Source organism: Zonotrichia albicollis, chromosome 2 (genome assembly GCF_047830755.1).
Source record: "Zonotrichia albicollis isolate bZonAlb1 chromosome 2, bZonAlb1.hap1, whole genome shotgun sequence".
Classification (NCBI taxonomy): domain Eukaryota; kingdom Metazoa; phylum Chordata; class Aves; order Passeriformes; family Passerellidae; genus Zonotrichia; species Zonotrichia albicollis.
Genome location: NC_133820.1, coordinates 117,638,463 through 117,660,353, shown reverse-complemented (window position 1 = coordinate 117,660,353; position 21,891 = coordinate 117,638,463). Strand labels below are relative to the sequence as shown.

The 21,891-nt window shown below is 34.2% G+C and overlaps 1 protein-coding gene across 2 annotated transcripts in view; it reads left to right on the top strand.

The window, feature by feature from the left end:
- Positions 1–21,891, top strand: part of NCAM2 (neural cell adhesion molecule 2) — a 268,868-nt gene that overhangs the window by 160,409 nt on the left and 86,568 nt on the right. For both annotated transcript variants that reach the window (XM_074536167.1, XM_074536168.1), the window contains exons 8-9: positions 3,618–3,763; positions 18,502–18,652. In XM_074536167.1, coding sequence (XP_074392268.1) covers positions 3,618–3,763; positions 18,502–18,652 — 297 coding nt within the window. The remainder of the gene's footprint in view (positions 1–3,617; positions 3,764–18,501; positions 18,653–21,891) is intronic.

Genomic DNA, 21,891 nt, shown 5'->3' with positions numbered 1-21,891 from the left:
TTTCTGAAACCTCTTTCTTGGGTATTTTCATGCTGGGGCCTAGCTTGTTTACTAAACTCAGATGGTACCAGGAGTTTTCAGGAGAATGGGGCTGCAGTTTTGCCATCTGATTCAAACATGTCTGTGCAGGAGGACTGCAGGAAGGGATGATTCCTCCTGGGATGTATTAATCAAGTGATTCATCAGGCAGCCATACAGACATACACCAGGCCTCTCACCAGTACAAGCAATTTTATATCAAACTGTTTAAAATTATTTTGGTGAAACACAAGCAGGACTATCTCAAGCTTTATATATATGTTGCTTTCAAGGTTTGGTGAAACTCTTCTTTAAAAGGATGGGTAGTAGTCTGTGAATTCAATAAATTGTGTACATTTTCCAAGAAACTGGTTGTAAGCAAAAGCCTCAGACTGCTATCCATGTTCATCATAGGCTTTATGGGGAGGTTGTATGAACACAGCAATGAGACAAATCCAGAATAGTCCAAGGAAGGAATCTGAGAGAAATTTGTTTACTGAGGAAATGTTTGGAAACTGAAAACCAACCTTCTTGGCTCAGAAAACAAACTTTACAATCAGTAAATATTCTTTCTTTATTTGGCATCATCATTTTGCTAATATTTAACAATGCATGTCTAGTAATAATAGTTCCTTACCTTAAATAATTTTAATGAAGTTTAGCTCCTTTCTATATTCAAGCATTCTTTCATTTGAGCCAGGTCATTTACCATACAAATGTTTCAACTACATCACAGCATCTATTTTTCAAAATTTTTTGTCTGAAGAAAGCAGCAAAACCCTGAAGGCTTCCTGAATTTGCATTCCAAGGCTCTGTATTTTTATTTGCTTTATATTTTCTAGAATAAAAAAGTCAGTTTGAGAATGACCTTATCAATTTAGAAAGAACAGTTAAAAAATTTGAGGCAGGAGGGTGAGGGAAATTACTGTTCCAGTATTTCTGTCAATACTAGTTTTGGCATTTTCAACTAGTTTTATTTACATGTACACAAATGTATTTTAATATTTTCCAATGTCCAAAATGTCATTGAAAAGTATTCAAACAGTGTAAAAACTTCTAGTCAAGAGCAAGTTATGACTTGTGACCTACAAAAATGAATTAATTAAATAATATCCCCCATATGAGTTCTCTTCTTCCAAGTAATAACTGTCAGCTAGATGTATTTGATGATTAATCAGTGCTTATTCCTTTAAATGTCAGATACTCTTGTCTAAAATGTCAAGCTAAAACTTTTTGTCTTGTAGTGATCCATTTGAAAAAGGTCTTAAAGGAATTCAGAATAAGTCTAAGGTTAAGAATTATTTTTGTGTTTTGCATCATCTTGAGCAAATTACATTGTTCGTCATATTGTCCAGATGGGGAACTCATTTTGATGGAAATAATTATAACTTTTGAGAATTTTTGGCATGAAATACTATGTATGCTCCCTCTTAAAAAAAAAAAAAGCTTTATGTCTGTTATAGCTCATCCTTTTTTCCAGGATGAGCATCATTAAAGTAATGAAAGGACAGAACAGTTTCTTTTGTAACCAGGTGTTATGACTATAGAAACAGAGCACTTGAGTTCCAAGGTGAAATATTTCATGGGCATTTGAATGATCCTGAAAGTGAGAGTAATAATTAAAGTTATTTTGGAACCTAACATAATTATCTTTTGTCTCTAATTCTGGTGGGATTTTTAGGTCTTTCCACTGACATCCCTTTTTGTACCACAGAGAAATTTTGTATTTTCTTGGCCAAACTGATATCCTGATGTAATGATTTGCTTGCTACCTTCTACTGCATCCAAAAAATCTGTATCCAGTTGACATTTCAAGAATTCCTGTTCACTCAGGGTGTTTTCTTTCATCACATGATCTCATTCACCATATATTATATATTAATAAAGCAGGATTATTAGTTCAGTGCTTTCTTAGGTAAAATGCTACTTGTTTCTCATCTCTATGCAGTAAACACACAATAGTCTATTCATAATACTCAAGGGTGAACAGACAGTAAAGAAGCAATAGAAGGAATATGGAGAAAAGTGTTGAGAAGTGAGACCAAGAATTGTGTGAAGGAATGGATAAAAAGTAGGTGATGTGCCTATAGATAGCAAGTTTGAGCCTGCTTTTCTTATTCTTCTTGGTGATGCTGAATGTAGCATCTGTGAGACTATACTTAAAACTGAGGAGTCATAAAATGAAGCAGAAGAGTGGACATAAGGAAGACACCCCCACAGGACAGGCACTGCAATAGGCTGAGGAGAGGTTGTCTACTCTCTGCTCATGACATTTTTCAAAATAGTGCTTGACAAATCCCCGAACAGCCTGACCTGAACAGGGTCTGTTGATGCTGTGTTAATGAAGGGGTCAAGAAGCTCTCCTGGTGCCCATTTCAACCTGAATGAGCATCTTTCCCATTTTGATCCATGAACATAAGGCAACATTGCTGTTCTCCAGAGCACACACTTTAGTAACCCCTTTAGAAGTCAGATTACATCTCTTTATTTTCTGTTTCATAAGGAATACACCATAGTAGTGCGACCTCAAAAGTGAAGCTCAGAGAAACTACTTGGAAAATACATTTCAGCAAATTTACTTAAAGCTGATGAAGTTAGTCTTAAGAGCTGCCCAATTTTTGATTCACTCATGTAAATTTTAGTCACTGCTTTTGGGTGTAAATATGTTGAATCATATTCTTATTACAGGATTACATGTTGGGTTTTTCATGGGGGATGAGTATCTTCATCAATGTACAAGGGGAATAACTTCAGAGAAACTTATTAATCGTTATATATGAGGTAATATATATGACAAAAAAAATTTAATGAAGATACCTGAATGTCATAGAAGAGAGTTATATTCTATGCACAGTACTAATACAGACTTGTATAGATGAATCCTCTATGTGAAAGTATTTACATGTAACCAGAAATTGTATTGTATGCATAAATAACCTGATAAGGTACAGTATAGATTGAAAGATGTAGCTGATATGTAATTGAGACTATAAAGTGGAATGATTTCAAGAATGCAAACAATATCTGGACTTTTTGAAATGTATCTTGCCACCAGTTTACTTGGTAACTAAGGATGAACACCTTTGTATCAGAGGACTCTTAAATTCTCCATAGTGTTAATAATAGTGAAATGTGTTTGTTGCCGGGGAATTTTGTTAAAATCTGTAATTCATGTAGGTCAATGAAATATTGCTAAAGATCAAAGAATGGTAAAAATTCCTATTTTTTTCTGAATAATATGTATTTGAAGACAATTTTAAACCAGTTATTATAGAATCAAAGAATGCCTGAGATAGGAAAGCACCTCTGGAGACCATCTAGCCCAGAGTCACCCAGAGCAGATATTTTGGGACAAATCTAGCTGGGTTTTGGTGATCTCCAGGGAGGGACACTTCACAGGGTCCTGGGCAGCTTGTCCATAAGAGGAAAAAAGCACACAAACACAGCCACAAAGCCAGACCCATCCCACTCCACCCCACCAAGGAGGCAGGATGTCCAGCTCATGGGACGTACCGAAATGGTCTCTGTGCAACCTGAGGTCATATTTTGATATTACATTATTTGTGCAGGATCGGTAACGCAATTTGTATTTTTAACAGTGCAGCCTCAAATCATACAACTTAAAAATGAAACCACATTTGAGAATGGGAAAGCAACCCTCATCTGTGAAGCAGAAGGAGAGCCTGTTCCAGAGATTACTTGGAAGAGGGCCATTGATGGAATGACTTTCTCTGAAGGGGACAAGGTAAATCTACCTCTAATATATAAAATACCTAAAATGCATTGTCTGCCTAATCTTCTTCTTGTAAGCAGAAAATTAATTTAGAGACAGATTAATTCTAGATTCCTCTGGAATTAGAAGGAATTGCTATTTTCTAAGGCAGTAAGAGAGACATGGATATTCTAAATTTTAAATTAAAAAAAGAAAAAAGCAGAAAGCAATCAAATGTGTAAAGGCAATTCATCTTTGTAGCTTAAATTGTAATATATAATCCCTACTAATGGTTTCAATTTCATCTTGATTATTATGGCTACACATAGGCCTTCTTCAGAATATTTGGATTCTGTCCAGTAATCCTCAAAATACAGTGAAATTAAAGATATTTTAAATTTAAAAAATCTGAATACTTCATTGTTCTTTATTTCCCACTTATTTTTTCTTCCAAAATTTTCTGTCACAGAAGAGAAACTGAGCCTATTTTCTCATTTTGTCCCCCCATTTTAATATTTTATTACAAAAGTAAGTTGAGTAGAGAAAGATTGCAGTGTGACAATGGAGAAAGTCAGTCAGTGTGGGAAAAGGAGCTGTAATTAGGTGGAATGGTGAAATGAAAAGGGAATGGTGCAATGCAATTCCTGACCGTGCTTATAGCAAGCTGTGTTTCTACAGAGTTCTCCTTTTTCCCTTTTTAATAATTACTTAAGTACTTGAGCAAGTATTTTCTTTTTCATTTCCTGACATAGACTACAGAATTTATCTGTAGTGGCTGAGGTAAGAGATACCATCTTTCTGGGTAACTAATTCATAATTTGTACTCTAGGTAATTATGTAGTAAAATACTATCTTCTTGCATATTCATAGCTGTTGCTTAAAAAACACACACAGGTGAAAACCTAGATAACACACATGCTATGAATGGAATTACATAATTAGTGAGTATTCTCTTATTAATAGGGAATTGCTGTATGTTAAGGAATTATGTATTTTCATTTTTTGTGTTCTAAAGGAGAAGGTCTGCTCTGGTCTTGTCTCTGACTTGACCTTTCCTGGAATTGAGGCAGTTTATGTGAGGCTTTGTCTACCATTTTCCTGTTCTGTGATTTCCACTTTGGAGCAATATAGCAGTATTTATATATTATTTTTTCTAATAGTTTTGCATTAAGACAAAGCAGTTTCTCTCTTCTTTAAATATTTCAAGTTAAAGGTCATCTTTCTGACTTGCAAAGACCATGCTTTGTTCAAAGGTTACAAATGTTAGCCACTCACTTATGTTTGAAATGTTCCCAAATAAACTTTCAATAAAGGATATTGGAAATGAGAGATAATAGCAGAAAAAGCTCTAAATGTTGGTGCAGTTGAAACCTGAAATTTATCCAGTGTTTGTGTAAGACAGTCTTATATTCTTAATTCCACCTGCAGGTGGTTAAACTGATGTGTTGCTGGAATATTCTCTGAAATGTGGTTGAACTCAATAATAGTGATAACCAAATGAAAATCTATATTCACTTCCTACTGGTGTGCTGACAGACTCAATGTGGAAGATAAAAAGAATGAGAATAAATACAGTTATGTGCCTTCCTTTGTTCTTGCCAAAGAAAGAACTCTGTGTATTGCTCATGGGAGAGTTTTTGCTGATTCTTGAATAAATGTTCTGAAATAGTGATTAGTCCTTGACCTATAAAATTTGCTGCTGTATTTGCCCCATGGTCCTCCTGCTCTGGGTTGCCCAAAGCCTGGCTTGTGCTTTCCTACCAAATTAGGTGAATAGGGAACAAAACTAGCAGTGATTAAATTATTGAATAGTTGTTAAATAATACAGCAGTGTTTTGCACACAGAAAGAGAAGGAAAAGGTGAATTGAAGAAATGAAGGTAGAACATAGAACATAGTCTTAAATTGAAAATATTACTTGTATCTGATAACTTTTAAAATAATATCCCATCATTCAACAACATAAATTAAGCATAAACATAAAATTATTTTCTTTATTCAAGGGATTCATATTTTGAATTTTTGTGTCAGTTTTTTCTTGATATCAACTGCACCTTAGTCATAATTTCTGTTGAATTAAGAGTATCTTTAGGGGATGATTTTTTGCACAGAGGATGGAAAAGCAGTTCAAGCAATAATATTAACATAATGATCCTTAAAAGAATACATGAAGTGCTGTTCCTATTTTTTTAATTTTACTTTTATTAACTTTAGAATGTAATTCTTCAATCATATGGTTCTTATTTTACTAAAATGTAAACGTACCTCATGTGGATTAGGAAGACTGCTAAATGTGAGATCATTCTGAGCTTGCATGGATTCAAAATGCTTTCTATCCAATGATAGATCTTATAACTGGGACGTAGACTTTCCTGAATTTTGAATTTATTGTGTCCAGAAGAATGGAAAATATGCACCAAAGTCATAGATCAAAGAAGTAACCCAGCTGGGCTTAAGGAGGATAATATTAATGACTATGAGCTCTATAATTATCTCTTTGGAAAATACAGCTTTGATAAAGGATTTTCAGTACCTCAGAAGTGTGTATTTGAAAGTTGAAGCCAAGTGAGTTCAAACCAGAAGCAAAGAAGCCTTTTCCTCTGTCCTTTTATCATTTAGCTCTTACAACAATCTGCCACACAGTGTGTGGTCTCTCTTTCATTAAGAATTTGAAATAAAGGGGTCTTTCCCTTTCCTCTGACTTCTCTTGAAAGTTAAATGAGAAGTTTTCCAGGAGGTCACATTAGATGACCTCTGTAATCACTTCTGTGTCTGTATAGCCCATAAATACATGAGGGGTAGGTAAGGCTGAATAAACAAATGGCAGTGAGTGCTGGAAGGTGTTTGTCTCACCATTAAAGGTGTAAAGATGAAAATGGAGGCTTTGTCCGAGGCCACAGCTTCATCTGCTGTTTCAGTGCCAAGCTAAAGCTCTCTGCTTGGAGCCTGTGTCCTTCCAGTCCCTGAATCCCCAGCCCTGCCTGTCCTGATGTGCCAACCTGGCCGTGCCCCTTCCAGCTGGGATTTCAAATGGCAAATTCCCACGGACCACTGTGCATCCAGCAGGCCTGGCCCTTTTCCCAGGGAAAAGAGGAGAAGGCAGGAGAAGAGCTGCTGTTTTTAGAACAGGAGGAAAGATAGTGATTGGATGCAATTTGGCATAATCAGTTATGAAATGGATTTTGGGCATGCACATAGGTCTCTACACACATCCCTGAAGGACAGCACATCCTGATTGCTGATACAAAATTGTCACTGATTCCTGTGTGTACTGCACAAGTGTGAGGACAGAGTTTAGTGCCCCACTTTCATAGCATCTAATTCTAGCAGAAATATGAATGCTGATCAATGTTAAATGTAATTAGCATTTCAAGCCCTGTTTTGGAATACAAATCACAATAACAGATGGGGCTTGATATGAGACAGTGGCTCCACTGTATGCAGCATGTGTCCAAAGAGGCATATGCTGCATACCCTGAGGAATTTATGATCTAAACACATAAAATGAATGAAAGGAGCCAATACAGAGAGGTCTTAGGTGCAACTTGTGTGTTGGATTTAGGGCAGGATTTTATACTCTAGCTTTTACTGTACTATGTGCTCTATTTCATACAGAGTCACTGAATGTCTCTTAAATACCTTTTACTATTCTCCTTGTACCACCAAGGAAAATCCAACCTGTGATTTTTAATTTTTTAATGAACACTGCATAAACAGTTGAATTCTGCTTTTTTCCATTGCAACAATAACCTGGCTCTCCCTGAAAAATGTCCTGTGACATTGTTTCTAAATATTGCAGAGTTTAGACTAATAGTTTATTTATTTTCCAAGTTTGAATTGATATTGTATTTGCATGCAAATCATAAATATTTGTAGAGTGGGGCTTGTATAGTTTCTAATAGTTTTCATGATCATGCAATAGATAAAGGTAATCTTTTTCTTTGAAAGGTCAAGTCTATTTTTTCCCAAGCCTATTAACTTCACTTCAGCTATTACAAATGTTAATAAAAAGAATATTATATTTTTTACTCCCTGTTTATGTTGGTTTTCCCTGCACAAAAAGAAGCAGTCTTACAATGTCAGTGAAATATATTGTCCTTCATTTTGAAATGTGAGCGCTATTAAATTCTTGCTTATCAAGGACCAGGTCTTTATTTGAAATGAGTCACAGAAAACAGAGATGCATCTAGGGTATTTTAATTGATTCCAGGAAATATCTTTTCTTTTTTTTTTTTTTTTTTTTTTTTTCTGAGCTATCCAAATCCTGCTCTTGGTGAATAATTCTCCTTTGAATAGCTGGGAAATATACAAGGCCAATCTCTTTGCTGTATTGGAGAAAATTGTTATAACCTGTTTCACCTACATATTGTGGTGAAACAAGTTATAACCTAGGGAAAAGCTCCTACTTACAATATCATATGAATGTTTTTGTTGTTGCAGTATTGGCACAGGCCTGCAAACCAGAACAATTTATGTAGCCAGCCACAATTGTGTTTGATGATGCAATTGAAACACTGCAAACAATTCAATCAGGCATCAAAGTTCTCTTCCTTTTTGTTTTTAAGCCCCAAATGAATTTTAGTGGGCTTCACATAATAAGACTATGAAGTTAGAGGGCAAGAATATTGTGACTGGAAGAAGGTAAATAAATGAACTTGACAAGAGGGTCACTTATATGTTAGATGATTGATGCTGTTGAGATATATAGAGGCTTTTACCCTGTGACATAAGCAAATAAAGGGAATAATAGAATTTCAGGAGCCATCTGATCCATGGAAATCTGAATGCTTTTTGGTGTTCCTTCATCTATCTCTAGTTTTGGGAGGTGACAATATTTGAGCAAGAAGATTGATTTTGCAGGAGTAGGATTGTATTCAGTTAGAAAGAAAGAGCAGCTTTCCTGTGTGACTTGAGGAAATAGGAAAACTGTGAGCCAGTATGGAAATTTTCAAGTTCTCAAGTAGCTCAATCAGTTGTCTGAGCTCCCCACAGTCCTTTGAGTTACAGTATCTGCAGTGATGTGGAAATCAAGCCAAAAATTAAGCTAGTAATTATTTTGAGATCTTGATTGTATTGGCAAGTCAGTACTAAATATTAGCCACAGGACCAGAGGGCCCTTCAGATTTGTTCCTCTTTTGGGATAGAAAGTAAATTATCTGTTATTCAGAGCAAGCCCAAGTGCCTGTACGTACACAGAGACAGAGGGATCCATGTTGTGTGCATGGCTGTCTATACTGGCGTTACACCAGCTCAGAATTCTCTCATTTCTGTGTATTTTTCCTTTCATGTTGTCAACAGTTTTAGTAAACTTTTATGGTCACTTGATACTGGGAAAGAATTAAGTAAGCAGAAACAAAGTTTTTGATTATTTAAAGGAGACAAAAGGGCAAGAAAATGTAAAATTTATTAACTCTTCTGTATTAAAAGCTTAAACAACCTAGGGAAAGACATTAATTTAAGAACATTACTAATTTAGGCAGTTCTTTAATGGGATATCTTAAATTAAGTCCATATTTGTTATCTGTTCTGTTTTTACACCTAATTTACATTTAAAATTTTAAAACTGTTTTCTATTTAATACATTTGCTTCTCTGCTACCTATGTACCAAATAGATATTTTTTGGGTACTTTCTGTAGGCTGTAGTGCTGGTTGAAATAAAGCTCTAAAGGCTTGGAAATGGCATTTATTTCCCAATTTGCAATTCTAGTTTTTGCCATTTAGTTATCAGTGATGATACTAGGTCTGTTGCACTAATGAAGAATGAAATTATCAGGGAACTTTTCATGGACCGTTTTCTACAATACCAGCACAGCTTGGATTGGAATATTCACTCGTTTCTTCTACAACACAAACTTTTGTTTCATGAGCTTCAGCCTAAGTATCACTTGTGTTATTTGCTAATGGTTTAAGGAGTTCCAAATAGCTGTAGCCTGTCTGGTGAAATAGAGAATGTGCACTTGATGATTCACTAGGTAATACATCCATGCTTTAGAGACTGGAGCCATTATTCCCTGATGCACTACAGGACCTTCTCAGGACACTTAAGAAGTGTTGCATTTTCTACATTTTGCTTACATTGAGGGCAAGCATAATCAGTGGCAAAATCAGAAGTGCAACGCTGGCAAAAATGTGTTTTATGCTATTAAAATGTCTGCAGTTCTCCTGGCCTGAAAGGCAGTATGAGTACCTGTGTATATTAGGATAATTTAAGTCTTCAGAACTTTTGGCAAAGCCAGGATGAAAGCAAAGGCCTGTATTCAGTTTTTCAATCCCTTGTTTGTTTTTTTTGGTTTTTTTTGGGTTTTTTTTTTTTTTTTATCTAAGCTCTGTGTAATAATTAGTTCCTGATAATTTATTAACGTCCTTAGTATGCTCATTTAAAAATATATACTTTCCTGTCACATTCTCACTGTGCAATCTCTCCATGTGTATCTACTCATAAAGTATTTTTCCTACTAATATGAGTGCCTAGATTTCAAAGACAGTGAAATTATTACATTTTAACAGGACAATGATGATGTATCAGTGAACGTCTTGCTAGTTAGGAGGCTGTGAAACTTCATCTAAACCATAATGCAAAAGTCTTATTTCTGCACACTGTGAAAGTAAAGACTGTTTGCACCACCCCTTATTGACAGCTTATAAAATTTGGCAAACAATATTTCTTAGTACTGCATAAGTGGGAAATAAGTGCGAAAATTCATTGTCAAAAGAACTCCCATCTATGCATGGGATCAACCTGTGTTATTAAAATTTCTAAGTTTTGCATAAATAATGTTATTAGTAATAAAATTATTTTTGCCTTTCTGTAAATTCCTGCTTGTACAAATGAAGTTGTAACATTTGTGGCAAAATCCAATGGATTAATAGCATGTAGAAATCTTTACTGAAAGATGATCATCTAACAGGCTTTAATATGTACTATAGGTAGCCTATACATAACAATAAATTCCTCAGGGTTATATAACTTTGTTAAAAGGTTGTTTCTGACACTTTTTTACTCAGTCCTCCTTCTCCTTTTCTTCCTCACACAGAAAATGATTACTTTCCTCCAGGTCCCAGTCCTCCCTCCTAATTACCTGCATACCAGAGAACTCTAGAGCTGTGACTAATATTTCAGCTGTCATTAATTTATCCACATTTCTCTTCAGTTAATGTGTTATTACAGATCTGTTTCTTCAATGATGTACTAATACATAACTTCTGATAATTTAATCATATATTCCATTTCCTAATGTGTACAGCTGAGTCAGGAGTCCTGCAAGCTGACTGAAAAGAAGAAATAGACTGGCTTAAAGGTTTTGTTTCTCAATGAGACTTTCCCCAGGAGAATAACATATGGGTTGCAATCTCTGCTTCCCAACTTATTTCAAAATCTTGTAGAACGGCATTTTTCTGTAATAGCAAATATCCAACTTAGCTGATATATCCAGCATAAGCTTTAATTTATAGCACAAGTTTATATTTATTTTTATTTATTTTATTTATCAATGTAGACATGTAAATAGAAAAACTGAAAACTGTATTCAGGACATCAATTAAATAAAATTATTTGAAAACATATGCCCTTTCAATTATGTCCAGGTTACCTCACTTTCTCCATTTGCTTGCTACTGCAGTAATTTCCTTTTGTTTCTTCCGATGAAAAAAAAGCCCTCCAGAATTATCAGTGTTTGTGAGCAAAGACTTTGTGATCTGTGAGGTTAGAATCTGTCCTGCAGACAGTTCCCTTCACCTTGTGACTCCAGCTGGGCCTCTTTGTGCCCTTCCTTGGCTTTCCTTCTCCTAAGGGAGCCTTGTTGCTTACCCTGCAGGTCTCTGTCACAGCCCAGTTTCCAGACAGATTTCTTATCTGCTGTCTGACCAGAATAATTTTAGTAAAATATACATCAACGATATGGTAAACTGGGAGGGATCTCAAGCTGCATACAGCTACAACTACTGAACAAGCAGAAACTCAAATCGTGATTTGTTTCTGGTTTGTCTTTTTTTTCTCCCTCCTTTCTTTTTCTGCATACCCTCAATACATCAGTTATCCCTGCAACTAAAGCTAGACTGTGTTAAAGTGTGAATGCAAATTCTGTGAAAATGAAATTAATGTATATACACAGGAATTAAGCTCTGTTTGAAATCCTTATAGTAGTAGTAATTTTTAAGGTTCTCATGTATTACAGCAAGCTTTCTTGCACAGGAGGGGTACACAACCTGTACATGTCTAAGAATTTGTTATCAGTCCAAGTAATACCAGTTTAAACAAAATAAACCAAGCACTTATACTTTGTTCAGTTATAATGACTTGAACATTTTTATTCAAATTATCTAAGTAATAAAGGGGGGAAAATAACACTATAGCAAAAATTGCTATACAAAATTTTCCTAGTTTTCCTTTCCTTGTTTTAATCTCCTAGACACTGGCTGATGGTGCTTGTTTTTCTTTAAAGAGAAAAAAAAAAAAAGAAAAGAAAAGGATTGACAATTCATCACCCTGCCTTGGGTCAGCTTCAAGTTATTTTTGTCCATTTTGTATGCAGTAAGTTGACATGATTTGTCTTCATGTGTGCCCAGCCACAGGTTTTATTTTATTTCTTTCCTTTTTTAATTTTCTGTATGTTTTCACTTGCTGGTCATTAAAATTACAGAACAATCACCTTCAGTCCCAAGTTACAGTAATATTTGATTGTCTAAACTAAGATTCAGTTGTATAGTTAATTTGTTATTTTTAGTGGCTGTTTTCTGTAAGGTCTGTATTGAATAAGAACATTGTACTTAAAGTCTTCTTTCTGAGAATTTTGCTGGCCTGAATCCATTTGAGTCACCTATTTTAATGGTGACTGTGTTGGAGTAGATTCAGATCAGCAAAATTCTTAGGAATAAAGCCATTAAATACTGGATTTATGAGTGAAACAGGATTTCTAATTACAAAGTACATCTGCAATTATTGGAGTTGTAGTATTTCTGTTATATTTATAAACACTCATTTGTGGTTACTGTTGTCATTTATCATGGGCAACACTAATGCTTGTTCTACTCTACAAGTTTATTTGATATGATGCTAATATTTTTGCCATTAAAAATCATCAACCATTTCTTTCTTGTGATTTGCATCATTAAGATTTGTGATTTACATCTAGGATTTGCATCTTTAGCAGAAGTAATCTTGAATGGATGCTCATCATTTTTCTCTCTTAAATATTTTTCTTACATATTCATTGTTGACTAAAAACCAATGAAGGAAAGAAGTTCAGTTTTCCATTTAATGTCTTTGTAAGTGTTTGGTGTCAGGATTTCATGTGTCATCTCTTTGCATAATGACTAAACTTTGAAAGAAATGCCAGCATGAATCAATGAAATATCAGTTCATAATTTCAAAAAGCTGTACGAAGCATTCAAGAACACATTTTTTTCCTGAGACTGTACATGCAGCTAACAACCTGCATAGGACCTGCTGCCATTTACAATCTGAATTCTTTAAAAGTAGCTGGTGTGTCTGCAGCTGAACAGAAATTCAAAACAACAGTATTTTTTTCTTCAACATTAGGTTTTCTTGTGACTTCCCTGGTGCTACACTATAGATCTACAACCAATAGGTGCTTCAATAATTTCTTCTTTGTGGAAAAAACATATTCCTAGAAATTCAGGAATTTGCAGCATGCTGACATGTATAATTAACAAGTTGAAGTTTTAAAATATCACAAGGTCTCCTATAAAAATCACTGAAGTCCAAGACACTGCTGTAGCATTATTCTGATTCACTGGACATTAAGGCATATGCACATAGCAATACTCTGGAATTTTCTGCTGTCTCCAACAGGTGCATGGATAGAATACATTTACCTGAAGAGAATGGGGAATATTGTGAATATACCATCCATAATCCAGAAGGGAGCTTCCATCAGCTTCTACACGATGATGGCTGTTGTGACTAACAGCCCTTTCTCTCATCATCAAAGGTAGATTTTCAGACTAGGAATTGCTGGTCACGTACATTTAATAGACTTCTGGAATTTCATCATCATTTAGTATCAGCATGTCAGGTTGCAGAAGCTCTTATTTTTCATGCTGCTTCAAGAAGCATTTTCATGGGCAATTAAGATCTGCTTAAATCTCACTATACGAAGCATCAGCCTGAAGTATATGATCTCAAGTTACCTCTCATGAGGATGCAAGCACAACCTGGAATCAGCAAAATTCCTAAAAAATTGTTATTTGTGAAATTCCAAAGATGATTCTGTTAATCAGTATTTGTTTTCTCCTTGAAAATTCAGTAACGTGTACTGGAAACGTAACCAAGACAAAATATTGAGTTGGAAAATGTTTACAATTAGATCCAAAGAAGGAAGAACTGTGATTTTTTTCAATCCTCCCCCCTGCAGTATGAGAATCTTCGACTGTGTGCATCTGAAACAGATCCTTTGCTGGAAATCTAAAACACCTGCAGATTTTACTCAAGTTACATGTTCTTACAGTGACTGGTTTTTAGTGCACTGCTCCATGTTTTGCAAAAGAAAAGCACAGTCTTAATTCTAAGCCACTACCTCTTCATCTTTTCTGTGGTTAATATATGCAGCACACCTCCAAAATAATACTAAAGTACTCAAGGTGTCAGAAGATATATTTGGTAAATTTGACAGGAAAAACTGACCTGTAGCATTTTAACTATTGACAGTGATGGCACTTTGCACACGAATAAGCTTTAAACATTTAAATAAAATAAAATAAAGGTATTTCAACTTTTCTAGATTTTAAATGAAGGGATTGTTTTGCTTGCAGTCTTGCACTTCTACTTCAGGTGTTGAAGGAGTACTTTGACAGCCAAATGGTAAACTCAAGGAGGGAAGTCAGCTGCTCTAACCAATATTCAAGCAATATTAGTAAAACCCAGCTACAAATGAGTCACCAATTTCTGCAACTGTTCTTACCCTCCATTCTTGTTTTCAGCCAACTCAAAATGCAAGTTTTGGGAGCCCTACAACTTCATCTTATTTGATTCTACTTTTTCGCAGTGGGAGTTGGAGCAATGACTGATAAATCAAGCTCATGCACTAACCACACTATCCACCTCTGTCCAAGTGCAACTTTCTACAGTTTGGAAACAAACAACGATTTCTGGGCACCATAACCAGCAACCTCTCACCTCCTGAATAATTAAACTGAATTTACTAAAATGGCAGTGGAATTTTGCAGATTGAAAACTCCATGGTAGCTGAATAATTTATTCTGTTCCAGGAGCTATCCTTGTCTCCATGTGGATATTGTTCTCTCATCACATCACCATCCACTCTGCAAGTGGAATCCTTGAAATTCAGAGTTTTCATTGTTCTGGTACTGCCTTGGGAGCTCTGGTTCTTGTCCTTGGAGCTGAGCATAAGCCAGTCAGGTCAGCATCAGCTGGTCAGGCCTTTGGGAATATTCACATGTGGAACTACAAATTATGCAAGACATCCAAGAAGCACGAGCATGACAGAAGTAGTCAAGGAGTAGAATAACATATATAGTATCGCATGAATTTTATCTAAACCAAAAATATATACATACTTTTACAGAACCTGCAGCACTAATCTCAAATTATGCAATACCTCTCATTTTTTTAATTAGCATAGAAGTAATTTGTGTTTAACTACATATTATAAGTAAAAATATTGCAAGTGCAGAAAATTTTCACCTTTTTTTTATTTTTCTATTATATAAAGAAATATAATTGAGCCCCATCAGTGTTTTTGAAGTCCTTGTGAAACTTCACCATACTAATTAGTATTTTTGATTTGCATGTGGTGATTTCCATCATATTCTAGGAATCCTCTCACAGATAGAGACACCTGCATCAAAATATTTTCTTTCATTTATTTATTTGTTTAAATAGTTGTTTCTTTGTTTGTAATGGAATTTTCTTGGTCTGTATTTACACTCTTGTTTTCTTTCATGTGTTTCTTTCTTCAGGAATGCCAGCCTATCAGTGTATTTTTAATCAGGTATTGCAGTATTTTTGTAAAATAAATAAATTATGGATTTGTGCACCAATCCATCTGCAGAATAGACTCAGGGAACAGGACTTTTTAAACTGTCTATATAAAAGCCACAGTATAATATGCATTATAAGCAATGAAACAGAACACATTTTAGAAATTTTGCTAGATTTAGTAAGCAATTTTAACACATGAACCTAAAAAAAATAGAAATTGTCTTTAGTAAATGCATATTTTTATTATATTTCTAGTGAATTTTTCTTGCCTACCATTGTTTTGATTGTTTTATGGACTTGAACCAAGTAAATCCTTCTTGCACTGTTTCTTACCATATATTTGATTATAGGAATAAATGATATATGAAAATCTTCTATTATTCAGAGTATTTATTAGATATTATTCAGAGTATTTATTAGTATTTATAGCTTGAGTTTTGTCCTACCTATAAATCTAAGATATGTTACATCATCTAAATTTGAATAAGAGAATGTGAGAACATATGAAAATTATACTGAGTACAGTCAAGATTTTTTTCCATCAGTATTAGAAAATAATTAAATAAACTAAAAGGAGATTGAGAAATTACTGTGAAATTACCTGTAAATTGCCTATTTATTTTACTGTAATTACCTATGTGAATTACTGTAAATTACCTATTTAATTTAAGGATCTTTGTGCTTATATTTATTATTATTTTCTTGTATTGCATCTGTTAGTACTCATTTATGTGCTTAGGGATATCAGGAATTACTTATAGTGAAATATGTACTGGTGAATTAAAGTATTTGGGGTGAGTACAGAACTAATGAGTCACTAATAAATTTACTATTGTATCTATGATTCATTGTCTCACGTTGTTTCACCATTTAAAATGTAAGTTCGTAAGGAAATATTTGTTATCAAGGTAAAATCAGAAATTAAATTTCTGAAGAGATGTACATTTTCGTTAGGAATAATGTAGTTTGACCATGGTATTACATGCTTAATATTTAAATAAAGTAGAAAATGCTCATAACTGGTATTAACTATGTCACAGAATGTACCTGCTTTACATATATATAAGCAATAGATATAATCCTATAAAAATAAGCATTTATATTTATGTTTTACATATATATAAATCTGGCTTTGTATCAGAAATTAGAAAACCATGGTTTATTAAAAAGAAATTGCATTTAATTAGCTGAGGAATTCCTTCCAAAAGCCATGATGTTCACTACTTTAATTAGCAGTAAACTGTTGTTTACTAGCAATACCATAAATTTTCCTTTTTTGATCATATTGTAGAAATATTTTTCAGAATTGAAATTGATAGTTAAGTGGTCTAAGTTGCTAATTTGTACCAATACAAAGAGGTTTATGTTGGCTTGGGTTAGAATTCAAGAACGTTAATATATGTTGCTATGATGAACCATTTTCACAGGAAACAAAATTCAGTCTACTTGGATTCTTACATAGGATCAGGATACTTTTCTTTCTATAGAAATCGTTATAAACAGCATGCTTCATTTGACTGCTTTACATCAAGTATTTTAAGGTGACATATTTCTAAATTGGGACATATTTCCTTTATTAAGAAAAGGAACATTTTTAATGAGTTAAAAGTTCAGCCACTTAAACATCAGCTGCCACTTGGTGAGTATTGAGTGTAATATGCAGTAAACTTGAGTGTGTGCATTATAGAATTGAACATAAAAATTTGCTTCAAGTGTAACAACATGCACTGAAATAGTTACTGGGTTTTCATTCCTTTTCCATCTTACAATAATTAAGGTAGGTTAACATCAGTATTTTCAATCATGTTTGGAGATTTTTTTCCCTTAAACAAAGTGAGAGATGACAAAGTACAACAAATTTCTCAAAGGTTGCCCAGAAAAGCTCTGGCTGCCCCATCCCTGGAAATGTTTAAGGTCTCTTTGGATGGAACTCTGTGCAAACTGATCTAGTGGAAGGTGTCCCTGCCCAGGCAGGGGTTGGAATGAGATGAGCTTTAAGGTCCTTTCCAGCCCAAAGTATTGTATGATGCTTTAAGTAAAGAGCAGAATAAAATAACTTCTTTTCCCTCAGGCATAATATTTCCTTAAGTTTGAAGCATCAAGAAGAGGACTTTATTTTGTTTCGTTTTACCTAATATTTGTATAACCATTAACAAAAATGTGGGGAGGGATTGGAAGGGGCAAGGAGAGTCGTTATGGATAAGTATTTTTTATAAAATTTATGTTCTAGAAAATTGAAAGGCACCGTTCATTTTTTTCATGCCTTTTCCATGGAATGAAAAGGAACTGAAATCCAGAAGTTCTAGTTGAATTTATGGTTCAAGATTTTTTTAGCAGTTGTGAGATTCTGGGTTTTGCTCATTGTCCGAGGCATTACTTCTGTTCAGTTTCACAGCTGCAGTTGTAAGGACCAGAGATAATGCTGTGTGAATTCTAAGATATAGTGTTCTATCTATGCATTTTTCTTAGCAGCATCATAACACAGTGAGTGAGATCATAAAGAAGTTTTGAGTATGTTGTTCACTATTGCCGTTATAATTTGATACATTTTGTGGTTTTCCTTGACAATGTTCCTTTAAGCATGTACTTATTTCTTTTATTATGCTGCCTAGAAAGAAAACATGTTTATTTATATTTTTTTTAATTTATTCGGACAACTTAGAAGTTGCTTAGCTGTCAGTAATAACTTCACCATAGCTGAAGAGATGCTTTCAGTCATTCTTATCAGCAGTGTTTAATATATATAAATTCTCCATTGATATACATATATAAACATATAAAACCTTTTTTTTTCCTGAATCAATGTAAACAGAGCCCAGATGGCCGTATAGAAGTCAAAGGGCAGCATGGGAAGTCGTCACTGCATATTAAAGATGTGAAGTTGTCAGATTCAGGGAGATATGACTGTGAAGCGGCAAGTAGAATTGGTGGGCACCAAAAGAGCATGTACCTTGATATTGAATGTAAGTTCTAATATTTTGTTTTCTCTTTTAAATCTGTTTTAAAAGACAAAAAAAAAGTACATTCTTAATGGAAGGTCATTTTTTTCCTGGTCATTCATGATTAAACTTGCATAAATGAAGAAAGCATGTCCTGTAGCTCATTCCTCTGTGGAAGAATCCTGTCTTTTCTGAATTAACAAGGCTCTTGTTGGTGTGTTGGCGAATCCTTATGTAGGACAGGATTTCTTCTGAAATCATATTCCAGTGTTATTATCCACTAACTTAAGGCTAAGCTTAATAATTTCAAATCTCCAGGCAAGCTGAGAGTGCTGGGAATGAAAAGTGTTCAGCAGGATAAAGTAAGGACTGGTTTGAGCATCAGCTAAATCTTGAGATTTACTTCCTAAGATTCAACAAAGATTCTTTTTTGTTTCTGAGTCCTCTGATTTACTAATCCCTAAAAGGTGTCTGGCCACTATTATAACCCCTCCTGGAGTTATCATGTTTGTAACAGTCTCTTTTAGAGATTGTCTTTATTCCATGCCTTGCATTTTATCCAGGAGAAAAAGAAGATTATTTTTCTTAGAAGAATCTCATACTTGAGAAGCCAATCAGAGGATATAAATCTGAAATATAAAAAAATTCATTGGGTAATTACTTCTTCAATTTTTTCTTCAAATCCACAAAAAAATTAAAACAAGCAAAAAAATCCTTTTTTTAAAATTTCATTGTTGCTTCATTTATTAGAAATTTCTAGATACAATTATTTTTAATCTCCAGTAGAGTTTGCATGAGCCTGTTTGAACTGAGTCTTCAAACAGAAAAATTCTTTCCAGTGGGAAGATAAAAGCTGGGATAGGATTCTGTGGCACAGAAATAAAAGTAATGATTGCAGACCACGGAGTGATTTCCTGAGGAGTTCTGAAAGTGCTTTCACTATACAGTTGTGTGCTCTTTTTTGGCAGGGAAGCATTGCATTGGGGCATAGAATATAAATCTGAAAGAAAAATGAGGAATGATCAAAAGAATTTTTTAGGTGTTAGGAATGGAGAGATTTGCCAAGCCAGAAAACCTAATAAATAAATTCTAATTTGCTATATTTGTTTTCTTTAATGCATGCAATGATAACTTTTTATATGCATATAAAGGGGAAAAAATAGATAAAATGCAAATTAGGTGAAGGTACTTTAAAATTTTGCCAACTCTCCACATCATGATATGAAATACATGGTTTGATTATTGTTGTGTTGCCTCTATGCTTTAGCATTAAATATTAATATATTTTGAATTCAGAGGAGAGAGATGTGTTGCACTGCATGTTATGAAACATGGACACTTGAAATTTAAGGTTTTATTAGCAATACAGAATTCATACCAGAGGGCATAATAAAACCTCTGTATTGGTACAATACATTATTATAACCAAAGACACCTTTCAGGGTGAAAGTTTTAGATGATGTGGAAAGAATTTAAAAGTAGCAGTCTTTTTATGGTATGGCAGAATGAATTTTGAATATGTGTGGGAACAATCAAATACAGTATATGAGAAAATGGAATAACTAAAGTCTGAATTTATGCCTTGGTAGACACAGTTTTTGATACAGCATAAAATTTTCTACAGTTCTAAAATCCTCTAAGGAAACAGAGTTTATAAAGAACATAGAAATTTTATTCTACCATCAGATAAATCAAGCATTGTAATGAATATTTTTAATGTATAACTGAAGATTTTTATTATGATATTTCTAAAACTGGAGTTTTAAATTTTAAGTACTCAACTGATAGCGAGCCCTAACTCAAATGTTTTTTTTTTCCAGCACAGGCATTGTTTGACTAACAGAAATACAATTTTCCTCAGTTCGTTTAAGTAAAGTAGTTCTATGATGCAAAGCAAGTGTTTCTGGGGTGATACAATAAAGGTCTGTCTCATATTCTGATTAATGACTCAGAGAAATTTTGTGCTTTCCTTTGCAACTAACTTTGAACTGGTATATGAGCTTCAAATATAACTTATTTGTCTTGCCTGGGAAAGAAAGCACTTGTTTAATGGTAAAGAATTCTCCTACTCTTAAAAATAATGTCCCCAGGAGGCAGAAGTGCATCTTTGCAGCTTCATCTCTTACCAGTCTGCCCTCTGGCACCAAACAGAACAGCCCCTTAGAAGAACCTTTCAGCATCCTTGCCCCCATTTCCACCCAATGCTGGGTTGTCCTAAGCTCTGACCGTCCTTCCCCAGCATCTTCGTATATGAAACTGTGTGATGCTTATCTGTCATTCCAGTTATGGGACTTCATAAGTTGCAGGCTTAGGAATTTCAACAAAAGATTCAGGTTCAAAAACTAAACAACTAATTTGTATTTTTGTAGCGAACCATTAAAAAGGGGGGGATTCGGTGAAGTCAGTATAGAATAGTTTTGATTCTCCTTTTAATATTTTCCAAGTGGCATTTTTTCAGCATGCTAATTGCAGCTACAAACAGTGCTCTCAGGGCTTTTACATTTTTTTCACCCACATTTTCATTTTAAAAATTGCATTAAACCCTTCAAAGTAGTTTAATTCTTCTCTTTTATTAGTTTTGTTTTGTTCTCTTACAAACAGGTTTTGAGAAGAATTTATTCAGGTATGGCTGAGTCTTGCAGTTAAGCCACTTTAACAGAAATTTGAATTATCTTTAATAATAACTATTATAATTTAACTATTATTAAATTATTATTTATTATTATAAAGAAATCATAATCTTTAATTGACTATATTAAATAAACTATAATCTATAAACTATTTTAAAATTTAAAAATAAATAGATAAGCAGAACTTAATTCTTGATATTGTCCTCTAGTTTCTAGATGGAAGTAAACTATTCATCTATGCCTTTCTGTAAGTTAGTAACAAAACTGCAGCATTTTTTCTTTATGTTTTATTGTATTTGAGAGTTTGTGTAGTCGGGAGAGGAAACTGCTTCCATCCCATCCTTAAATGCCACCTCAGACAAACAGGCTGAATGAAGGCACTGAGTGCTCTGGTGTCACTGTCTCATCCTTTTACTTCCTGACCCCTCTCAGAGATTCAAACTGGCAGTAGGATTGCACAGAATTTCCCTGCTTTATCCTTGTTCTCTGTTGGGGTTGCTCCTGGTGATAAGAGCAGTTCTTTAGGACAGGAAGAGATTATCAGGTTTGATACCAACTGGGAACAGTTAACCTTGACTTTTATCTGAAGGAAATCCTGTGAAGACATGAATTGCAGGGAACCAGGGGGCATTT